This window comes from Poecilia reticulata, linkage group LG3 (assembly GCF_000633615.1).
Source record: "Poecilia reticulata strain Guanapo linkage group LG3, Guppy_female_1.0+MT, whole genome shotgun sequence".
NCBI classification, from domain to species: Eukaryota; Metazoa; Chordata; class Actinopteri; order Cyprinodontiformes; family Poeciliidae; genus Poecilia; species Poecilia reticulata.
The window spans coordinates 34,508,943-34,534,714 of record NC_024333.1 but is presented as its reverse complement, the minus strand read 5'-3'; the positions used below and the strand labels follow the sequence as shown (position 1 = coordinate 34,534,714).

General features: G+C 37.8%; 1 protein-coding gene across 1 annotated transcript in view; it reads right to left on the bottom strand.

Annotated features, from left to right (window-relative positions):
• Positions 1-25,772, bottom strand: part of prmt3 (protein arginine methyltransferase 3) — a 62,482-nt gene that overhangs the window by 14,815 nt on the left and 21,895 nt on the right. Inside the window, exons 11-13 of the mRNA XM_008405948.2 lie at positions 19,181-19,259; positions 11,071-11,258; positions 8,882-8,968 (exon numbers count right to left, since the gene is read on the bottom strand). Coding sequence (XP_008404170.1) covers positions 8,882-8,968; positions 11,071-11,258; positions 19,181-19,259 — 354 coding nt within the window. The remainder of the gene's footprint in view (positions 1-8,881; positions 8,969-11,070; positions 11,259-19,180; positions 19,260-25,772) is intronic.

Below are 25,772 nucleotides of genomic sequence, written 5' to 3'. Positions count from 1 at the left end.
ACGTATTATGCAAAATTTATATTTTGCACCTTGTTGTACTTACATTTGGGTTTCTACTGCTTTTAACCTAAACTCTTAAACAAAAACATCCAGCTGGTCTTTGGCAGTAAGTTAATGTTTTTGGTGTCAGGAAAAATCTGCCGTTTCAAAAACCCTCACCTAGTAACCCCAGTGAAGCCCAGCCCGTCACCTAGCAACCCCAGCCCGTCACCTAGCAACCTGAGCAGAGCTCCAGAATGTTTGACCATCTGGTTTTACTGCTGTATAATTGCTGCTGGTAAAGACAAGTATAATCATTATCCAAGAATGATTTTGTGCAAAAAAAAAAAAAAGTAATAATTATCCTAACCTGTTCAAGGAAGCATAATAGGTCACCTATAACTACACAGTTAAAATTCAGATGAATATAAAGGCTGATTTTATTAGATTTCAATYCTCACAGAGCTTTAAAAGCATCTGAGCAGTAGCCATTTCTGTTATGGACGAACTGGGCAGATGCCCAGGGCAGCTTCTCCTGTAGGGCGGCATCAGTTGTTACACTCGTAAACAGTTCTGCAGTTAAACGTGTAGCCTATTTCTTCCTTGAAATATGTAGCATCCAAGCTTTTTAAAACAGTTGTGTAAATTAATTTGAATTTCTTGAACAGTAAAAGTGTAAACTGTCTTAAGAATTTTTTTATGTTAATAGAAATTTGTGCATCTATTATAACTGAATCTATTTTATTTTCTGTATTTTAACCTGCATGGTGTACTGTGTGTTTGTGCTTTTCTATGTGTGTTTATATTATTTTTTAGAGGTGTGCCGATCGATCGGCCACCGATCATAATCGGCCGATTTCCGTGAAAAAGTGTATGATCGGTGATCGCCGATCACGGTCTCTTGTTGTCGATCACACAAACCGATCAGTTACTACCCAAATATTACAGGTAGTAATATTTGACAGACGGAGCGTTGCTCCTGCTCCACCTGGTAGTGACTCTCACACCAAACCTCTGCTTAAAGCTGCAGCATCTAACCTAAAAAAATACATTTTACATACGTATTAAATCCTGACATGAGACAGATAATCTCTAAAAAAATAATCGATCTCCTCCCTGTTCTGCATAATTACTCCACTCAGTCAGAAACAGCCACTCAGAGCTAGCAGTAATCAGCTAGCCGCCATGCTATCAGGAAGTTTTCATTCAGTAACTCAGGATTGTTTATTGTAATAGATCCTGTATTTGCCTTTGAATGTTTTATACTTGAATTTTTTTGGCAATAGTGAGAAGTTTTATTTTGGCTCTTTGCATTATTTAGCCTCTTCAGAGCCTCCATATGTTATCAGTCTGTTAAAGATAGTATCAATAGCAGTACAATTTGCAGAATGCCTGTTTTGTTAAGTTTTCTTCTTGGAAAAAGTTATTAAAAACAAGTTTTTGTCTAAATTAAGTTGAATTCATGGTTCCCTTTTCAACATAATGTAACCGGTATTATGATTAAAAAAAATTTTTTTTAAAGTATGTGATTGATATCGGTGATCGGCCCTCATGGGTGATCGGTATCGGCAGGAAAAAACCTGATCGTCACATCTCTATTATTTTTCTTGTTTCTTCCACATTTTCTTTCAAATATTGAAATAAATTTTATGTGCGTCTATGATGGCGCATGGTAATCTGAATGATGTAATGGTCCAGGGCACCAAACAGGCTAGGACCACCCCTGCATCGTAAAGTTAATAATTTCATACATCTAAAATAAAACTGAGGGTAAGTCCAAGGCCAGAGTAGCTTTAGGCGGCAATAGCCAGATTTGTAGGGGGAAAAACACCGAGAGGCTTGTTTTCTTCCTGTATGTGCCCCTCCTGAAAGAGGAAAGCCACTCTATCAATCTCAAGAGCACACTTGTAGTGGCAATGATGCAGAACTAATAGCTTTTAATCCTGACGCAGCTGACAACTTGGAGGCCAGCTCTCCTAGACAAAGAAGAACTGGATCAATGGAAGGGAGGGAATATGAGAGAGGAGCAAAGGAGGACAGCAACATGAGCGGAACGACAGATTACCAAAAGAGTGGAGGATTAAATTAACCTGCAACATGATGTAAATCCAGAGGAAGCATTTCTTTAAAAGGCGCTTTCAGCACTTGAAGAAAGAAACTCATGAAATCCACAAACAGCTTCTACAAAACAAAGTTTTTTTTAGGGGGCGATAATGGATATGTAAAGTTGTGCAACTTCAGTGACCACAGTGTTCAATACCTTCCCCACACCAAAGCTTCAATCAACCTTTATTGACTCAGACAAGCAGAGGCAGCGCCGCTAGCTCACAGCTAAACTGCCAGAAAAGAAGCCAAAGTGGATAAAAGAGCATGTCAACCCAATGCAATTATGCCGTTTAATGAATACTACAGAGAAGCTCGTAGCTGAGGTAATTAGGAAATTAGCTTTAATTACTCATCAGGCAGAGCAGACTCACCTCTCTCAGTCAGAAAGGCCGAGATCACCCTCAACGCGTCGCGCTGATGACAAGGCCTCGTAAGCGAGATTGATTGTCACTTCTTCGTTGTGCAACTTTCACCAGACAGCCGGGATGGGCAATTATAATCTGCGCTGCCGAGTGAAACTTGGAAATATAAAACCGACTAAGCAGTTTGGCAACTCGACACTTCATTAAAATCGCATTTGAGAAAAGGAGGAAGAAATGTAACGGCCTCAGACATTAAACACAGAAGATGTGAAAGTGTTCAGATAAGCCATTAAAGACATTGATGACACACACGCTGTACTAAATCTAACAAATCAGGGCCTTTCAGACTTCTTGACCAAAGAGACGGAAACGATCAACTAAAAACTTTTGTGTAAGTTAATTCAAAGTGGGAAAAGATTGTAAAATTTGTATTTTTGTTATATTTTCTAGTGCAAATATCCTTACAAATTTGAAATACAACAAACGACCTCATAAGTAACTTTTCAGCAAGATACAGGAGTTTAAGTTAATAAATCCTTAATATTTAGAAAAAATATGGAAATTTTGTCTTTTTATAAGTGAAATAAGATCTACTCAGTCTAATTCTGTGCTTTGTTGTCTGCCTTATTTTTTATTTCATATTATACTTGGAATTTCTAATTGCAATTTCTGAATAATTTTAAAGAAAGTTTGTTGCAGTTTAGTTTTTACATGTTTGACCATGTAGGAAACCTTTTGTTCTGTTCCACTGACGGAACAAATAAAAGTTGTTTTTACATGTTTGATCAAGCTTCTGAAGCGATTGGTGTATTTAATTGTGCTTTACTTATATATACAATTATATTTAAGTACATCTTTGTTTAAAAAGACAAAAGTTTTAAATCAGTTAAGCACTGCTTTCCTGTATCTGATCGGAATCGGCCAATACCTCATATCCGTATCGGAGGTGAAAAAATGTGGATTGCGGTTATCTTGGATATTTGAAATGTCTTCCAATTCATGTGTTAAACATTCATAAGTATTTAATGTTTCAGAATGTCTTCTTGGATTACTACGCTATTAGCTTTATTAGATGAAAATGGTCTCAAAATAACAATATTATTGTTTATCGCAATAACTTCTGGGACAATTTATCATCAGCAAACAGGCCTAAGAAGTTGCTAGGAAGAGACTGAGAAAAAAAAAAAGTGAAACCTTAAAGTGTAGAGAGACAAACGCCCCCAAAAAGGACAAATCAGAATGAATGCATTTCATTTTCATCAGTGTTTAGCCTTGGGCCTGGGCTCTGTCTGCGATAAAGGATGACAGCGGGCTTCCTGACGGCCCACAGAGGAGGATCGGAGATGCTGCGGCTCTCCGGCCCCCATTCTACGGGAAGAGCGAGGGGAAAATTAATAATTATCATCATGGATAACACCAACAGGGAGCAATTCATCATTGCTCTCCTTTTGCCCGGCTACATGTCAGTGAGATGCGTGGCCGGGCCAGATACTATTATACGGCGGCAGAGGGGGAGGCTGTGGAAAAGGAGGCGGGGGGGTTAAGTAGAGGGAGGAGGAGGGGCGACGAGGCGGAGGGGAGGGAAAGAGGGCTAATGTGCTTTTGATGGGGTTTATCCAGGCATGGAGGCGTCAAGCATGACCACCTCTAGAGCAAGACGGCGTGAATCCCCCCTGCAAACTCTCCTCCTGGCCTTTCAGCACTGCTGCCGAGATCAAACATGAACTCATCTCGTTTCCAACGCGCCTACAGGTTGTTTTCCTCACACGTGTGTAAAACCAACAAATCCACAGCAGGTTTTAAGCTGTACAACTTGGCTTTATGTGGTTATTTTACAAATATTKTGAAAAAAAAAGCAAAAATCTAAACTTATTTAATATAAAATTGACTTTTTTTAGCTTCACATCAAGTTCTAAAGTTATTACCTCATTGAAAACATACCTGGAACGTTGCTGTGATTATTTCAGGTATGTTTGAGAAATCCTTTAATCGCCATGGCAACCGTTCAGCTATGTAAAACGCCTCACAGAGCAGCCCTTCCCCGCCACTCATCACTGAGCTCCTTCAGACTAGACAGCAACAATTAGCAAACACCTGGTTGAACTGTGTATCTGCTGAGCTCACAATACAAGCTACTTCGCAGTACAACGCTGTTAAAATGTTGTTAGAGAGTCAATAGAGGAGCCATGTTGTGATGACTTTTTAAAAATGCGTATTTAGAAAGAGAATGAGTTTTTAAAGAGACAGAGGCCCAATTTAAAAGTGGTAAATTACAAAGTAAAATTTCGTATTTGACATATTTAGCATTTTCAGAATAACTAAAGGTAACATAGGTACTTGATTGTAGGGCTGTAGTGATACAATAATCTCAGAATACGATACACGATATTCTGCTCACGATACGATATATTTTTGCAATATTCAGCAAACGATACAATTCAATACACTTTTACGATTTTCTGAAAGATTTTAGAAGGACAGAGTGACTTTGGTGACATTTTGTGACTGTTATAGAGTTGGATTGAATTAATTTAACTGAAAACTGATTAAAAGCACCAACTACACAATACTTGACTCTGGTTGGACATGAACACAGATCTAAAGTCGACAGCAGGACAAAATGAATGAAAGAAGTGGTGAGAAAACATGTTTCTTTTAATTGAAACAGTACAAACTGTAGCTTACATGCATTTGTAAAGTAAATAAAGTAAATAAAGTGCACCAAGTACCTGCTCTGAATAGTTTGATACCTTTTTAACCTTGACACTTAACATCTGAAGGAATCACTCTAAGCCTGATGACCGAATCACTCTCCCGGCAAAGCAAGCAGTGAGTGAGCAAGGTGACAGTTGGATGTTACGATAATGGCGGATGAATATTGATTTTTTTTAGGAAAGAAAATATCGATATATATCGCAAAATCGATATTACACAGCCCTACTTGATTGTGCTATAAAGTAGCACTATGTGCCTGGAAATAATAATAACACTGCCCCTTTAATGTTGCACAAATTAAAGTTCAGAAAAGATTTATTTTACTGGAAGTAGTTTACTATTTTACCCTAACAGCTCGTAACTTAAATCTAAACATGTAATTAATTGGCTTTTAATTGCCAACGCTCAATCTATTTTCATCATGTCCAAAAAACAAACTGTAAAATAACATGTAAAAAATGTTTAAATAAAATGTGAATTTGAAGCAAATTTAGTTTTGGGCAAAGTTTGCTGAGTTTTTGAATATGTTTTGGCTCCCATATTTGCAATCTCGGGCAAAAAAGAAAATAATAACTAATAAAACTAAACCAAAAATACTGGGTAGGTTTTAGTATTTTTGCAATGCAGCAATTGCAGAGTGCATACAGCGGTAAAAGTAGCTGACCAAATGCCCTGGAGTTCAGTTTGGGTTGCTAGGTAACGTCGTAGCTTTGCTGGCGTTGCTAGGTAACGGACTGGGTTTTGCTGGCGTTGCTAGGTGAGGGGCACTTCCTGCTGATTTGTGACGCTACATTTCAGAAGTTTCTGAATTTTCAAGAAACCTTAACTGAGCGGCTGGATGGTTTTTAAGCACTTGGGCTGTTTTCAGACACTTAAATGGAAGTAGAAAATCGAGCCTTTAAATAAAGAAAAAATAATACTTTTTTTTATCAGAGTCTAAATCAAATGAACAAGAGAAAACGGTCTGCAATGTATTTTTAATAACAACCGCAGACTTTTAAGACGTAGTTTGCACAAGAATGTTATACGTTGTGTAAAAAGAGCTTCAAATAGTCATGAAACAGCTTTTCAGTTTATCTCGACTTTAATGCAATGTTCTGACGTGGTGAGGTACATTAGAGAGTGGATTTTTCCATTAACATTCCGTTTATTAATGTACTAAAGTTTGTCCTTGAAGTTGACGAGAGCCTGACCCGACACTCCAGAAGGCCACGGCTCCAGACACACAATTTAAATTTGATGGAAAGCAGGTTAGAGATGGATTGCACAGATTTCTTTCCCCCTTCTCAGCACGGCTACAGTAACCACGTCAGCAGCAGCGAGACAGCGCTCTTCAAATTAATTATACACAGAAACTTATTCTCTCCTGCCACGCCATCAGCATACATCACTGGGCAAATTTCGCTACCTTTTCTGCAGTTCAGGTAAGCGATCATGACAGTAGCAACACCAACGAGCCAAAAATGAGACTGAAAATGAAACTTCCAGCATATATATCTGGTCTAATCCAAGTTCTGTGAAGGCAGGCGGTATAAACATGGCACAAGGGAGGGATATTTAAAAAAAATTAATAAATGAAAAAACACAAAGCAAGAGCAGAAGGATTTGTCTTATGCTGGAACGGCGCAGACGCAGGGGTAGTGCTGTTCATTTAATGCAAGGTTAGGCAGGCTGAGCTGATGAATGGACTGTCGGCGGGAGAACAAAAGCAGCCGTTCAATCACAGGACAGGAGAGGCAGCAGCTACCCTCTTACCAATCCCAGAGCACTGGTCCAGGACCAGTTTACCCTTCACACATTATACCCCTAACTACCAGTAAGGGGTATAATGACAACAGATCAGTATTGTAAAGGTGGAAATGTGAGGAAGAAGAGGAAATTAAAGTGAAAAATCTACAGAAGATTTTTTTGTGTGTGATTAATTAGAACAGAAAAGAAAGAAAAGGAAGTGAAGGTAAACTCAAAACGCCTCGCCATGCGATCGAATCATCCGTTTTGCTGCACTGGATTACAAACACGTCTGGACTTAAAAGTCTAGAAACAGAACTGGGATGTTTTCAATTACAGAGCAGAGAAGACAGGAAAAATGAGAGGATGTTTACGAATCCCATTATATCCAGCAGCTTCACCCAGAGAGCACAGGCCAGATAATAACTACGTATTGATTGTCCATTAAACCAATACACCCGACAGTGCAGCACAAAAAAAAACAAAAAAAAAAACACACACACTACAACACAAAGCCACTTGGACACAATGAGGTCTGCTGCAGACTGATCACTTCACACAGCGTCAGGGTCTACAAAACTGGAGCTACTCTGTAGTTACTGCTTGCATTGTGGAGAGAAATGTGGCTGAGACACAGAGACGCAACCCACAAAATGCACATAGAAACTCGTTTTCCAGATCTGCTTTTACTGGACGATACATCCCAACACCAACTTTCACTCAAACTTCTTCTAAGACATGCTATTATTTTAGTTTCATTACATTATTGATAAAAAAATATGCATAAATATGAGGAGAATAACAAAAGTATTCATAACTCTTTTGCCATTGCTCTGTATACTATAATATGGATTTAGTGCAACACTGCAAAATCTTACCAAGTATTTTTTATCCAGTTTCTGATGCAACTACACAAAACTAACTTATAAGTAACTATTCAGTAAGATATGTGAGCTTGTTTAAAGTAAATAATTCCTTAACATTGATTAAAAAAGTACCAGTGCCAATGGCTGATTATTTCACCTACAAAAGGCATTTTTCCAATAATATATGTGAAATAATCTGTCAGTGGAACTAGTACTTTTTATCAATATCAAGTAATTATTGACTTAAAACAAGCTCCTATTTATTCCTAAAACGTTACTCATGAATTAGTTATTATTTCATGTGTTGTAATATATTTGTTCTAGAAACCAAACCAAAAATGCTTGGTTTGATTTTGTGTTTTTGCAGTGCGTAGTGCTGCAGTGAATCACTGTCGTATGCACTCATCAAATAATATAAAATTAACATCTTAAAAGTATTTTATCGGGACCCTTCCGGTGGACGCGGAACAAGATGGCAGCATAAGATCGAGCTCCCTTGTCAAAGAAACAAAAAACCTCCCTAATACAAGGAATTTAGTTAAAACACGATTTTAATCAGACACGAAATGAGTGCAGGACGTAAGCAGAGAAGCATAAGGAAGAAAATGGCAGAAGAACACGACCCCGAAGTTGAGCAAATGGAAGAAGAAAGCGGTGACTCGAAGCAGCTCCAGGCCGTGTTGGAAGGGCTAAATAATATCCCAGCGGAAATTCGGGACTTCAAAAAGGAGGTGAAGGAGAATCTCACAAAATTCAAGTTCAAAGAGGAGGAGGTGAAGCGATAATTTATGGGCTTTAAAGAAGAAATTAAGAGAAAAGTGGCACAGAATGATGCGGAAATACAGAAACAACAAGAGGGCACGGTGTGAAGGAAAGAGGAGACCAGCTGCACAGGCAGGCTGSBAAATGAGATGCAGGTGATCGGTTTGTGTGATCGGCAACAAGAGACCCTGATCGGCGATCACCGATCATACACTTTTTCACGGAAATTGGCCGATTATGATCGGTGGCCGATCGATCGGCACACCTCTAATAAAAAGCTGGTTAAATAGCTGCTTTCTTCCCAAGTTGCCTCAGTGATCAAAAGTGGTGATAATATGGTGAGCATCTGTTTGTAATTCTTACCGTGCAGTCTGTGGTTTTTGTTATCTTTAGCAGGAAATCTGTAGTGAACTCCAGCTCTGACAGGCACACTGTGTTACAGTCCAATGTCTGTTGAAACAAAACAAATTAAACAAAACGGTAAACAACACCAGATTAAGCAATACAAGACAAAGCAAAAAAAATTAAATGGATTTATAAAAACACTATATGATAAAATCACAATATCAAAAGAAACTCAATGTAAAAGCAGGGCAGTCAGAGGAAACCTGTCTTTTATAAAACCTGCTGCTTCACGCAGGATTAGGTGCCAAAAGTGGCCATAATAAGATGATTCTCATTTACATGTTGGTTTTTCTTACCATAAAAAGATTGATACTACAGTTGTGTGCAAACAAGGTTAATATTGTCACAATTAATGTACACCGTTCCGTTGTTTCTCTGTAATATCCTGAAATCATTATTAGTAAAATAAGGCTCCAGTTTGAAGCTTTGAAAACATTTTGGTCCCGATTTTATTGAATGTGTTTTGTGGAGGCCAAATTTTTACAAATCAGAGTTCCAGATTGGAGGAAGACAGCTTTTACGTGTGTATATTTTAATTTAAAAATAAATGAGAAAAGAGTTTTGTGCTGGATGAGAACCTATTTATAGAGCCTATTTTGAGCATTTTCAGAAAAGTTCAGAGACTTGAACAGACGATACAAATGCACCGATCCGATAACATCTGAATCGGTATCGATATTGAAACCAATTCTAGGTTGGGTATTGGTGAAAATATGTCCAGATCTATTCGGTCTAATTCTATGCTTTCTGCACTGAGCTTTATTATGCATTTTACATTGTATGTAAAATTCCTAATTCCACTTTTTGACAGGCGTGTAGCAGATTACTTTCACCTGGTTGACCAATTGTTTTTGTAAGTTTCAGTTTGTCTTTTATTTTTACTTTGGGTGTTATACTTCTAACTGAACTGACTGAACACATTAAAGCTGTTTTTACATGCTTGACCAAACTTGTGAAGCCTTTTGTGTATTTAAGTTATCAAATATATTTGTGATTAAATACATTTATGTTTGCTTAAAAGAAAACAAAAACATTTTAAGTCAATTAAACAATTTTTTCCTCTATCGGCTCGGTATCAACCAATACTAAACCTCAGATATCGGTATCGAAAGATCCCTACATTTAAATGACAGCAAGTTAACATTTCTGAAGTTAAACAGTTCAATCTATTTTCACTGAGGAATAAAAAACCCTCATCTGTTCAGTGGGAATTTCTAATTCCACAAAACCGCTTGCTCTCAATTTTCCGGAATTGCAGCCAGCTCTAATGGAATGCTACTGGATCGTATCAACGGGAGGCAATAGATGAGAGTCCTTGTAATTTGGGCAGAGGGGGTGACTATTTGTCACTTGAGGGGAGAAGCTATCGATTAGAGGATTCAAATTCCATTACATCAATGTTCTCCCCTCATTCATCACCCGCCCTGATGGCTGGAGGACGCAACACTTATCAGAGGCGCTAACTGGCAAAGGAACACGGCTCCGGCGCCGTAAGAAGGGCTCTTCTGGGAATTCTTTGTTCTTACATGCAACGCGGTTTCACTGGGTTTGTCTGTGGGTTTTATCTCAGAGAAAAGCCTACAATCAGTTTATATTTGAAGCCTGCAGGCAGTAATGAAGGAACTTAAACAAGGATTAGACAGATCCATCACCACAAACGCTTTCTGAAACTCCATGAGCCTCTCTCCTGGTCCAAGAGCTAACTCTGGTTCTCATTTTACGTATCTATCAATGTTTCTGTCTCAGCAAAGCACAGCAGGGACTTACATAAATGCATTTGTGTGACTTCCTTTTAAATAATTCAGATTTTAGATAACTGAGGGTGCTGTTTAGACCTTTTTAGCCCAACTCTTGTTCATTTGCGTAGAAAATCTGGTTTGGTTGCAGAGGTGTGAACGCGCCATCAAACTCTGATGCGGACCAAAAGAGTGAACCCTGGTCCGCTCCGCCTACAAACCTCGTGCAGTTCGAATATATATGTGAATGCCAAGACAACCAGAGCAGGAAGTGGACTACAGCGCACGGCATTCTGGGTAAATACAACCATAACAAAAGCGACAGTCCAATGCCAGCGGGATAAATGACTCATGATCTTTTCTTATTTCTGTGCAGAGAGGCTGTGATTTTTGGATTTTCAGGATGTTTACCTGTACAACAGCAGGTTCAGAGATGAGTGTCTCCGCCTGCACCACTTCCACCACCGCCTCAGGCACCACCGCTGCCTTCATGCATGCCATATTGAAGCCATATACGTCCTCCCAGAATGCAATGCGGTCTTGGTGCTTCTGTGCGTCTCCCACAGCTACCAGGCTGATGTTACAAAGATCTGGATACACTGGAATAAGAATAAAAATGACACTTTTAACGACAGGTCAAAACTTTATTCCTTTATTTCACTAAAATATCTATTAGTTGAGAGAAATACAATCAAATCTCAAGTTTAAAAGCATATTCCTCAACCCAGAGATGTCAAAACTGTTTGCAAAAAACAACAACTGAGTGGATCTGTTATGAAAAATGCAAAAACAATTCTAAAAACAAACTAAATACACAATGTTTTAATTAAACATACCAGTCTGATTTCTATACAGAAAGTGTCTGTATTTAGTTTATTTGTTTATTTAAGGATCCCTATTGGTCTCTACCAGCAGGGATCCTATTCTTCTGTAAATACATCTAAAATCTGAATCATTTTAGATGTATTCTAGTCTGCCAGCTCTTTTACTTAAAATAAAATAATAAAAACCTCTTATGTAGCCTAGATTATTAAATGGGTGTACCACCAAAGTTACTGGATGTTTTCTGGTGCTATGTAGTGTTAAATTCAAATAAAAGAAAAATGTGTTTATTAAAAGGTGAACAGTTTGAGTTGTTGCTTAAGTTTTTGAATTTAAGATTATTTTAATTTGTTCATATCATTTATTTTTTATGTTTGATGAGCGAAAATTTCACTTTGATTTTGTTTTAAGGTGAAATGCATCTGTGCTATTCTTGAATTGTGGCCATACTGAATCATTTCAAGAGCTGTAAATGGTCCCCGAGCCACAATTTGGACACCGCTGTTGCAATCCAAGTCAGAAAAAAAAAACAAAAAAAAAAAAAAAACAACACATGGAATAATTTAAAGATTTAATTTGTCAGACAGTCCAGACAATAATGAGTTAATTTATTTTACTCTAAGCAACAGATCATTAATCATAACTAGAGGAATGGGAGGAAAGTTTTAGTCTGAAAAAGTCAATTCAGTGATGAGGTTTTTTTTTTTATATCAACAAATATAATGACTATAAAACTATTTTACAAATTCAATCACTGAACGGTCGAGCATGCAGTGGGTGTGGACATTTACATCAATTTTACGAATGCGCCGTAATGACTGAATCCATCACATGTGAACAAAATATGGCCAGATGACCGCTTTGTCCTACTTTAATTCTTCATACTTTATGTTGCACAGCTCATCCCAGAAACAACGACAGACTGCAACATACATAAAGCTCCTACAATAACACAGAAACATGGTTCTTATTTAAATTAAAGAAAAATAAGTTGTTATATTTCCATTAATCACCTGGCTGATAGACGACATCTAAAAGTTACAAACTATCCGAGATTAATAAACTCTTTTAATTTGTCTGGATAAATTCATAACTTAAGGAATATGTTGCCAAGCAGAGCAAAAAAAAAAAACTACAACCACTCAATTTTCAACATTTATGTTAATTCATAAACTTATAAAAAAATAAACTTTGAGCCACGTTTCTAGAGAGATGGTGTTTACATTTATGATACCCTATAAAGTTGTTCTCTCTACATATACATATACTTTTGATCTAAATGTCTAAGATTGACATCATATTTCAGGATATAAAGCAACAAATTAAAACTGCAATTTTAATTTGTTCAAAGCAAAAATATCAAATCTTTAATCAGTTCCTGACAAATCAAAAAATATGTTTAACAATCAAACTGAGTGCAGCTAGTGCCAGGTAATAAATCAATCCTACAGAGGAACAAAAAATGACAACATTAATAAAGGTAGACTTTAAAATAATTAATTATTATTTGCTAGAACAAACAAACAAAAAAAGAAAGAAACTGCAACCAGTTGAATTAATTTGTATCGTTTTATGTTTGTGTTGAAAAATATCTGCACATCCTAACATAAAAATAAACTTTGGAAATGTGTTTCTGTCATTGCTTAGGACAACAAAGTACAAAGCCGTTTAAAATATTAGATTCTTTTTAGCCTTTAATTTATGCTTGAGGTAATATACTAAATAAGAATAGAGAAAATTTATTTTTAAATCAGACAGAAAAATGCAACCCACTTTCTTCTCTTTATTGTCCTCTTAAGGCTTCAGGGTAAGTGTGATAATAAACCTTTACAAAATCAATAGCAGCATTACTCTGCTTTAAGATTTAATTCAGCAGCAAAACTAAATTATTCCTAAAGAAGAAAAAAGATACAAACTAAAGGTATGATTAATGGCTGCACCGCCACCCAAAACATCAGCTGAGTTATTCCGAAATAAAACAGAAATACAAGAAAAATAGATAATAACATTAATGATTATGTAACAGTTTAATTATTTTAGATACAAGAGTTTTCTGAGATTTGAAACTTCTCTCTGATCACTTCGGTTTTAGATTTTTATATATTTGTTTCCTAAATAAAAATAAAAAGAAAACATAAAATAAGTTGGGTGGGACAATGTCATAATAATATTATTGTATAAGTGTTTTTTGTTATTGTTTTGCTTTTTAGTCTCATTGTGTAAATTACCAAATGAATAATTTATGACCTAAAATGAACATTAAGTGCAAACTTTAATGTTTGGCCATTGGAGTTTCACATCAGATCAGTTGCGAAAAGGCCTGAATGGCTAATATCCTTGGCGATTAGACACAAGATGCTTGAAGCCAAATTTGTTCCTGCAGCGAAGCAACATTAGCCAACTCTGAGGCCTACAGCCTACACCAACGGTCTGGCTACCTTCGTAAGTCAAAACTAAACCAATTTAAATGCAGGAAGAATGCAAAACAAAGTCAAATGATTTCATCAAGAACTGGAACAGGAAGCAACATCGTTATTTTTATGTATTATGATAAATTATAGTGAAACATGCAGGAAAACAGAAAATATAAGAGGCTTTTGGACCTCAGAAATGTTTCTCTTGGATTCTCAAAAATAAATAAATGAAGTATAGACTTTTTTTTTTATGGCTGCACCAAATAAAACCTGTATGATGAAAACATTGGAACAAAAACAATAAACTTGGTTTAGGACATTTTCTAGAAAAAGCATGGACATCTTTGAAATTCCAGAGTTTCAAAACTAAACATGTTTGACTTTTGAAACTCAGAGAATTTCTTAAAAGTCGAATGTTTCTGACTTTAGAAACTCAAAAATGTCCGAGTCAACCCAACTTTATTTTTCTAGCAAATTTTTGATTTTTCCGACTCTGAAATTTCCACAATTTTTCTCATGAATCTGTGAGGTTCAGCGAAAAAAAAAAACAATTTTCTAGCAAATTTTGAACCAAAAAAATACAAAATAGCGAAATGTTTTACATCGTTTTATGAGCAAACTAAATGATACTACAGTTAACGCATAGATCTTTTCAAATTTTTTAACTTTGTTAAAAGTTGAATAGATTGTATTAAAACAAAGAATCATCTGAAGAGACAATGAACACCTTAAATCTGACAGCTCGAAGCAGTTTTCTTCAAACTTTGTAAATATTCTTAGCCCAAGCTGATTGCATCTTGAATCATGAATGTCACTGACTAAGGATGCACGAATCCACTTCTTTTCACTCCCAACACAGATATCTGAGGATTAGCATCAGCCAATACCGATCCAATAAGAAAAAAAACATCACTGAATCGACTTAAAACCTCTCTCTTTTTAAACATAGACAAAAATGAACTGGATTACAAATTTGTAGAATTTGGTTTAGAATTTGAAAGCTGCACTACATCACACTGAAATACATCAATAGCTCCAGAAACTTGGTTAAATATCTAAAAACAGCTTTAATTTGTTCAGGCAGCGCAGTTAGAGGTATAAAAGAAAATGCAGAATAAATGATAAAGAAACTTAAACTGACAAAAACAGAAGGTTAACTACTTTGGTTAAACATGCAAAATATAAACGGGAACTATCCTCCTTTCAAATGGTTCAGAAATGCAATTAGGAATTATAAATATGATGTAAAATAAATACATCTAATTCTATGCTTTGTGCTCTGAGCGACAAAGCATAGAATTAGACTGAATAGATCCACCCTTATGGGTCGGTTACAATGTAAGCATGTAATAAGGCAAAAAGTTACAACGATGATGAAAAATGGGCTACTGGAACAAGATGGAAATGGGTGAGAGATGAAAACATGGATCTGTTGGAATGCTACTACTCAAGGGGTTATATGCAAAGACTGCGGGAGGAATGGTTAGCTCAATGGGTAAGTCACCGGGAGACCCGGGTTCGAGGCCAGGCTGGGGCAAAAAGTTACAACAGTGACATTGAGCTGTCAGTGTGGGTCCTTAGTGCTGGGGAACCAGAGCACCCTGATGAAAAGTGGGCTACTGGAACAAGACGGAAATGGGCGAGAGATGAAAACATGGATCTGTTGGAATGCTACTACTCAAGTAATCCTAGTCAGAGGGGCTACATGCAAAGACTGTGGGAGGAATGGTTAGCTCAATGGGTAAGCCACCAGTCTTCCTGATGAAAAGTGGGCTACTGGAACAAGAACTGGAACTGCAACAAGACGGAAATGGGCGAGAGATGAAAACAAAATATCCCACATGCATGTGGGATATTTTATTTTTCATTCCAGGTCATGCATGAACATGATGAGTGAAAGGATGATGACAGACAACTTATAGCCTCCCTTATTAGCTGACCCTGAGTATCACCATGTTTACTGATAATGCATTCAATTATTTACACACGCAAACAGAAGCTTTGTCAGTTCATGTTCATCTGACTACAGATCCGAGTGAGTAATTGTGCGACTCGGGTGAAGGTGTAGGTGCTGAGTAGGCAGAATTGGGACAGGCCCGTCTGTAAGAAAGCGAGAGCGACAAAGCGCCAAACGCGGGCGTAATGTGCAGAAATACGGAAAAACGAGGAAGGGTAGCGTCAATAGATTCATGGCTTTGACATCTGCGTCCTTCTCGATTCGCTGCTCACAGCCCGTTTGTCAAGCGGCCCTCTCCCTTCACCCCCACCCTGTACTTTAGCTGTCTTTGCCCCCCTGTACCCCCCATCCCATTGGTCGCCTGTAAAAGAGGAAAAAGAAAGTGCAGGAGGGGGGTGTGTGGTACAAAACAGATCTCTTTTCCCTGGACACTGTACTGTGCCAGGCATGTGGGGACACATTTCAGGATGAAGGGGAAGTTAATGTTGTGGGGAAAATGGGGGAGCTGCTGTAACTCTGCTCTAATGTAGCTTAAACACACATATAGCAGCAACGCTGCAGGGCTGGACTAATAACTCAGCACAGGCATGTGCACAAACACTTCAAATCTAAAAATACGCTTTGGAATAAAACTGGAGAAATCCAACACAGCACAGCAACTTAATGGATTTGCAATTCTTGCACTCAGCTTTATGTGGCCTGTAGACGATGAACTGATACAACATGGAGGATCTCCTCTCATAGCAAACTGTTTCCTGCATACAAACATTGTATTATTTTGAAGATAATGTGGTAAATATTGGTGATTTAACAAAGTTTCCATCATTTATTGGATTTATTTTGAATCTGAAATATCTCCAGTTTGTATTTCTTTAATAAACTCTCTTTGTTTAGTTGCATGTATTTGACATGATTTTCTTTTATTTGGTTACACTGCAAAAAAACAAAGTCTGACCGAATATTTTACCTACTTTCTAGTGAAAATATCTTGGTACGCTTGAAATTAGACAAAAATAGATTACAAGTAAATTTCCAGTAAGATATAGGAGCTTGTCTTAAGTCAACAATTCCTTAATATTGATGAAAATGTTCTACTTCAACTGGCAAACTTTACTTTTAACAATAAATTTTTTCCATCAGTAAAAAAATCTGCCAGTGGAACTAATCCATCAATAAAATGAATTAGCTTGTATTTCTTGCTGATAAATTACACACAGGTTATTTATGTGTTATTTTAAATAAGTTATTTGCACTAAAAACTACTATTACACTATAAAGAAAGTTGCTCTGATTATTGATCAGATTAACTTTTATTTATTTTTGCAAAATTGCCAGTTAATGTACTTTCTTTTGTAAACATACATAAAAAAAGACCCTTTTTTATGTTTCATGTTCCGATGTACATCCTCGGGACGATTAATTAAACTTAGATGAAAAAATATGAAACTCTGGTTTCTGCATTGAGAAAACAATAATCCATAAAATTCTGCGTAAAATCGCCATGAAAGCTTTCTGACCGTCATGCTCATCCGGGTGAGTATTGGTAGCTGTGCGCTGCTTTACCTGCTGTCTCATCGCTCTGGATGTCGTTTTTTCCTGCTGTGAGCCTCGATGTAGCCAAACTCCGTCAAATGTTTGGTTTTTAAACGTCATATTATATTCATTGTGTCGATGCATTTTGACGTGCTTCCCCCCGGAGGTAATTTTCCGCCAAAACACACAAACTTCCCCATTCGCTCTCAGAGCGTTATAGTTCCACACGACATCACTTAGGATTTGTTGCTGCGCGCTTGCGCAGTGTGAAGGGAAGAGGAGACCAGCTGCACATACAGGCTGCGACGTGAGATACTGGTGATCGGTTTTGGTGATCGGCAGCAAGAGACAGTGATCGGTGATCACCGATCATACACTTTTTCATGGAAGTCAGTCGATTATTATCAGTGGCCAATCAATCGACACACCTCTAATATTAATAATATCTACCTTAACTTTAACCATTTGAAGCTTTGAGCATTACACCCAGGAAGTGACAGTGAGCTGAGACCATCAGCATGTTAGTCATGAAGAACCATACACTGACCTCTGACCTGTACGCTTTTGTCCCACTCAGGTCATGTCTCACCTGTCCAATCGTCCTTTCATGCACATTTGTCTCTATAGGTGCTTGTCATTCCGGCTGCCCCTGTGTGTGTGTGTGTGTGTGTGTGTGTGTGTGTGTGCGTGTGTGTGTGTGTTGTTGTGTAAGTGTGAACCTTCTCGTGTCCCAGGAGCCAGTAAAGGCGGTGAGGTGGAACCGTTTCCCAGCATGGTCACATTTGGCACAAACCATTAAATTTGTGCCAGTGGCGTGATGACAAAAGAAAAAATGATTTTCAAAGTGTGTCAATCTTTGAGTTTCTTTATGTCACCTCATGTTCACCATTAAAAAACCCATTTTTTATTTAGTAGACAGTCAGATTTAAGACTAGCTGCTACTGAGGCAAAACCTGGAGCAATCTAGCTAAACGACTGTGAATATAAATTATATTTATATTTTAATTTCTTTCACTTTCTCTAGTCTTAGCCATCAAAATATATTACTGGCTTGGATCTTACCCATTAACCGCTACAGCTAGTGTTGCTCCCCTTCAGGCGCCATTACTACATCCACAGAACTAAACTGTTAAAATGCAGAATGAGCCAGAATTTGTCACAAAAATGGTTCTGGAGTCCTTATTTCTTGTCAGATTTGTATAAAATACGACTTAAATTAAAGCTGAGAAAAAATATGTTTTCTCTCTGGATGTAATTCTATAAACAATTTGGTTTCTGTCAGTTGTGTCAAGGTGCAAGAGAGGACTAAGCAAATCTCTCTTACATTGGGTCAATAATAGCTGATCTAGGCGTTGTAGTTTATCGTTATGAATAATGACGTTCTACGAACAACCGAGGGAATTAGCCCAGCATTTGTCATTTCTTAAATGGCAAAAAGTGTGGGTACAGACCAATAAACCTGGGGTGGATAATGTATTATTATTTAATTTCCCTTTGGGATCAATAAAGTATTTTTGAATTGAAATTGACGTAGCTTACCACCACGATTGTATGATTTATGAATGTAGTGTAAAGTGCTTTGGAGTCCTCTGACTTGATAAAGCGTTAAGTGCAGGGTGTTTACCATTGTCACCATGAACACATCTAGAAATATTCCAACCACAGGTAAGATATTACCTCAAAATATTTGTCTTTTTTCTATAGCAAACAGAAATTGAAAAATGTGACATTAGTCGCAGCCACAAATGTATATTTATATTTTACGAAACAAACATTAAATATTTATACCACTTACCTGAACCACCGTCAGCCAAGTAACAGTCTCTGGCGTACAGGACGGAGTCCAACATGGATTCAAAGAGCAAGAAGTAACCCTGGTGTTAAAAAAACAAAATGCATAATTACTACATGAAACTTAATTTTAGAGCTTCAAAAGTGAACAGAAGAAAAATGCAACTCAAATTCATGATCGGATTAATCAATCGGAACTTTTACAGTTTTTATTAAAACAGTCTGATGTGCAAATCTATCATTAATGTAACATTTCTATCGGTTAAAAATGAATTTAATAATCTAAGGACAATCCCAGATAATCCAATCTATCTGAGGTTATGTAGTGTAATAGTGAAGCCATCATACTTTAGTCTAGGAATGTTTCTAATGTGGGTTTGTTTTGATCCAAAATGCTCCAAAAGTCATTCAAAATCTTTAGTTTCCATATTACTATTGGCTGTAAAGCCACAGACTGGCATTTATTAATGATCTTAAACAAGATTATAACTGATTAACAAGCTTCTCTTTAACTTTATTTAAAACATGACTTAGCTTTGGTACATCAAGGTTGCTCTATTGCCATTCTTCAAAGCAGATGATTAATGACTTAATGTTTAGTTTTAAATTCAGCATTACCACAGACACTTAAATTAGCAGTAGCTGTAAATTGGCTGCTGCATCCACGTGATCGGATCTCTAAAAATGTGACCCTGAGCTGACCTTGTGTTCTGCTCCAGTAGACGGCACATTAACCGTGGTATTATTCCATTAATGCTGAAATTGAGTTCTGTCCACCTCTTGTAGGCTCCTGCCTGAGTGGCGGATGGTGCTGACAAATGGCTTTTTCTACCTGGTGCCCCCCAGCAAACGCATAAACCAATCAGATCAACCTTTGCTGCAGAGGTTCAGCCCAAAAATATGCTCTTTTTCAGTCCAAAATAAATATTTGCTATAACTTATGGGAGGACACATCTCCATCTGGGATGAGATGAGGGAGTGACAATAAATTGTCCCAGAATTTATCTTGATAAATGTCAATATTGTCATCTTGAAAACATTTTCAACTATTATAATAACAATATAATATGAATGCAAGTACACCCTCTCAAAAATAAATGAACTTTAATTTCCAAAGAACACATAACACTGGAACTGGAAGACATTGTAAATCTCCAAACTAAATAAAGAACCAAAATAATAAATAAAATGGGCTGTGAAGTCCCAATAAAACAAAACTGGCATTAAAAACATTAATCATTAGGCTCAGCCAGGGAAAAAAAACTCAAAACTGCCAGGACATTTGTAAAATAAAAAAAGTACAAAGGTAAGGTAAGGTAATTTATATTGGACATTTTCAGCAACAAGGCAATTCAAAGTGCTTTACATGAATTAAAAGAAAATGCAAACAAAATAAACAAAAGGAAAGAAAGAAAGAAAAAGATAATCTAATGTTGATCTAAGTATGTAAACCAGGAGCTCCTGTTCAGGGTTGCTAAGTTTCCTCTGGTCTAACTCCATTTCTGGGTTGGGAGAACAAGAGCAAATAGTCTAACAATGTTGATCCAGAGGTTTCCTCTGGGGTTCTGGTCTTTGCATCTAAATAGTGAGTACTCTAGTTTCTGATAAAATAAGCTAAAGAGTGACTGATCCAATTCCTTTTCTGGGTTAAAAGTAATATAAACGAAGCTGATTCTGATTCCATTTCTGGGCTGTATAATGTGGATCTAAATAGTGCGTACTCCACAATTTCTAATAATACTAATGAACTAAAATAATTATTTTCTGGGTTAAATAGGGTGTACTCCACCACTTCTAACAAACTAAAACAAAAAAGAGGAAAGGACACATTAGGGCAGATGGCAACATTCAGACAAAACAAAGGGCAAAACAAAGACATGAGTGAAGAGTCCGATAGAGGTGTTGTTATCGAGGAATGATGTCCTTGGGACCGTTCAGCTCCACTGCTCCATGGATACAGGAAAGAGCGTTATGTTTACATATCTTCAAGGAGACTGGAAATATGCAGCCCTTCCAAGGCCACACGGGGGAAACCAATTCATAAACAGAATGTCTTAGGCTGGGAAAATTGTAAATTTCAATCTTCCCTAAAGTCTCTCCGATACATCTCAGTTCCCAATCATCCAAATTAGTTTGGTCGTTCCACTGAACCGAAACTAGCAACTTCTCCAAGATCGATTCCATCCTGATGATCTAGGGTCGGTACTCAACTTCAGCTGTTACTGCTAGAAACTAGATATCTGAAATCTGGGTGACTGAGCCTTCAGAGTCACATAAAGACGGTTACAAAGTTGTTCTTCTATTGCCTGAAAACTATAGTATACACCACAAAACTGTAACAAACTTCCAGAAAACTGGATAACAGCCTTTAAATCAAGGCTAAAACTGCAAATGTTTAAAGTTGCCTTTAAGTTTAATTAGTAGTAAGTGCAACATTGATCAACATATTTGATTGATGGTTTTGTAGTTGGTAACAATATGATATTTTTTATGAAAAAGCACTTTGAACTGCCTTGTTGCTGAAATTTGCAACACGAACTAACTTGACTTGACTTTGGAATTAACAACATGTTTAAATTCAGGAATTCAAACTCGTACACAAGCAGAAAGCTTTATCAAGTGATACTTGCCATCACAAAGTTCCTGTTTTATTACAAGAATGCCATGAATGGTTATTGAAAGTCATTAATGTCTGTTGAAATTTAGAGCTCTGATTAAATCTAGTTGGTTGTGCATCTGAGGAAATAGTCCACAACCTCAATGCGAGAGAGCAGATCAATCTAAGCTGGATGTTTACAGCTTTATAGTGAGAAAGCTGATTAAATTTAGCCTCAACTCAACAGTCTGATGGAAAAGAAAAGGATGGGTTGAGCTGCGTTTGGGAATCCAATAGCTCTACTTTCTCTAGAGTGGAGGGAAAGAGGGACAAGGAGAGGTGAGGGCCAGGGTAGGAGATAAAAACTAAATGAGGAGCATGAGTGTGTGTGTGAAAGGATATATGATTAAAGACAAAGTGGAGAGTGGGAAGAGCAAAACAGGGCGATAGTGAGAGAATGTGGTGGGCAGCAGAACAGTAACTCAGTGAGATAAGAGCCTTATTATTCAAATAAAGACAACATTTTACTGGAAGGAGGAGCGCACACCAAGTCAAACAGCTCTGATTTATAACCCCAACACCAAAATCTTCACCATCTCTGTCATGGGCTGGAGCTGATAGTGATGACAGTGATGAAGCTGATATAACAATCTCATCCTCTGTGAGGTGATAAAGAGAAACATTCTGTCTTTTTATCAACGCTGGACCAGACCCAAGCCAAAGCCGGGCCCACGGACTGTCTACTGCTGACTGCTGTGGTCCAGTCAACGTCCTTACCAGCTGAGTGGATCGTTTTTAAAACCTTCACACGGTCTCGTAATTTAAAGCCCAATTTCACGGGACACTGGTTCATGAAGGAAAGAGGATATAAGAGGTGTGCCTGAAAGCAGAGTCACACCTTATTTTTATCATCAACAATCTTCCTTGGACATCCTGAAAGTGGCACGTTCTACACAGAACCCTAATTTATGCATCTGCATTGTAAACAAAAAAAAAAAGAGGAAATGGAGAGACATCAGTGTCCTGACACTAAATATCAAGAATAATTAGCCAGTAATGAACATGTGATGCTATTGAAGAGGATTGGGGTCACTGAAGAGAAAAAGAAAAACAATTCAAACCGTTTGTTCTTAGAGTTTTGATTTTTTCCCTGAGAATATTGAGTTTCATCTCATGATTCTGAATTGTTTGAAGGAGATTAAAGTCATAACTGCGAAAAAGTGATAATTCTGATATTGACGTCAGAATTTAATTTTTTCAGAAGAGGTCCTATTCATCTTCTGTATGATACTCATTGAAGTCATGAATGAAAAAAAGAAGATACTGCTTCCAAGAACCATATGATCAAAAGCAGATGCTGCTTTAGTTGGTGTTTGGTTACTTAAAAAACAAACAAAACAAAAAAACAGTCCATTCATTATCAGGAACATTTCTCATTTTACCTTTAGTCTACTTCTGATTGGTTAACTACGGTGGACGACAGGTGCGCAGCAACAGAGAAAAGATGCAAACAAAAAAAGAGACGCAACCAAATGAAATGCAGCAAACAAGAAACAAGAAGCAAACAAGAAGACATGCAAACATGTCTTCTTGTTTGATAAGACGAGAGCGGCCCATTAGGCGTCTGTTCTTTTATTATGTCTGTGAGAAACGGCCCGATCTATGGAAGACGGATCCTTCGAAGGCTACGAATATGGACGACCAGAAGAGAGAAGCTGTAGCCTCCGGCTAGCTGTCTAGCCTCCATCTCGGCGTTATGTTGCTTAGCAACCGTGACGTGAAGCACAGAGCGGCGAAGGAAAAAAAATGGACTCAAAGTTTTTTTTTTTTAACTCTTTATTTCTGTATTATTCTTCACCTTTTGTAATAAAGGTTGTTCCATAGTAAAAACTAAATCTGTCTGGTTCTAAAATGTTTAATGTATACAAGGGATATTATTAATTTTCAAATGCTCTCCAGATCTCGGGTAGTAAGACATTACAGTTAAATAAAACTATTATGTTTGAAGGCTTAACTTTAATCAGTCAAACCCATTTGCTCAGGAATAAATTAAACACTTTAGTGCAGTGGTCCCCAAACCCCGGTCCGTGGACCGGTACCGGGCCGCGCAAGACATAGTGAAATATTTCCGTTATATGTATTATTTGAGTCTGGAGGATCTTTTATTTTGAAAATCCTTTAACCGGATTCTCTTGGTTACTTGCACACCAACACTGAGGCCACAAGCAGCAAAATGAGTAAGAAACAGATCAGATGTCTTTGGAAAGTTTCTTTGCAAAGGGGAAAAGGCCCAGAGAAGAGACAGGAGAATGGATTTATCCCGGACCAGTAGGTGAGTCCCACATTGCAAGCCGCTCTGCATAACATGCGGCGACCGGCTGCCAATGAGGCAATGAAGCTTCAAGCTGTTTCGCCACGTAGAGACCAAGCAGGCTGTGGATATAAGCAACACTTCGGGTGTCATCGTCTCTCATCACTCCCAGATGGGACCGTCTCGTTGCAGAGAAACAAGCTTAGGGCTCAAGTTAGTCAGTATTGTGAGTTAAAATTTTCACGAAAGTAAAATGTTCGTTTTTGTGGCACATCTGTATCTTATTTTGAAGGGATTTATAAACGTTACCATAGCGACCAGAGTCGGAGCGTTTGGACTGCAGTCGAGAGGAGATGAGTAGAGCTTGTGAGTCTCAAGTCTGGCTTAGACGGAAAGATTTAAGAATTGTCAGCCGATTCTCCAAACCTCTGTGACCACAGAGCTGATAAAAGTCCAACAGGTTCGATCGGTTCATGTGTCCAAGGCAGGAGCAACACGAACCGATTCCAGTCACGAACATCCCGATTCCAGAGGATAATCCAGTAAAACCCCCAACATAGCGGGAATTTAGAATAACCAAACACGGATGACGATGTAGAAGCAATAGTGATAGTTTGTGGACTCATTTTAAGAGATAAAAGATGTAACAAAAAGAAAAGGCGGTGGGTAAAAGACGACGGAGCAGCCGCTCTATTTGCTGCACTATGATTTGGAGGTGAATATGTTTTTTCATAGTTAACATTTTTAACTGAATAAACATAATAATGACCTTTAGATTTAATAATAAACATTTCCACATATCATCTCCGATACCCACCGGACCCAGTTGCGCGATATGTCAGCTGTTTGGAATTCCCCTCTGTTCTCACGTCACCGAGCTTTTTGATTGGCTACCTGTCACATTCAGCAGGTCATACTCTCGTTCCCAGACAGAAAAAACCCCACAGGTTGCGATAAAAACTCCAAGACAACCCAAATTAGGTATATTCAGGATTTAGCGGGAACACCAACACCGCCTTATCTGACGGTCAACCCTCGGGCCGCAGCAAAATTTTCCAAGGCTTGACCGGTCCGCGGTAATAAAAAGGTTGGGGACCACTGCTTTAGTGAACCAAAAGATTTTACTACTACCTGACTTAATATCTGTGTTTCACCTCCACTCATAGGGGAACACTAGCGGGAGTTTTTCTAACGATTTGCCGGGAGACATGGGTTCTCTCTCGGTGTGCCGAACAGAGCACCCGGTCACCTGACAGCTGGCGAGGGGAGCTGGCTATTAATGCAGCCGGAGCAGACATCTCCGAAAAGGTTGGAGCAATATTGGAATTAGATGATTTATTAATGAACTGAGCAGATATTTCAGATCTATACATTTACATTCTCGTCTAAAAACATTGTAAAAAAATCATTTTGCGTAATTAGGGGCATGCCATAGCAATGCATAAGTGGAGCAGTACTGACTTGCGAAGCAAGTCAGTACTGCCTCCATGCATTGCATGGCAGGCACCTATTGTTCTACACCCAATAGAACGCCTCTTTATTATTTATTATTCTTCCATCACCGTTAATGCGGCTCGTACCGCTGCGTGCCCACCCACAAAAGTGGTATCAAATCGTGCGGCTCGAGGCCGGCATTATTGCTATTATTTTTATTGGGGATCGGAGTTAAAATGATTACATAAATTAATA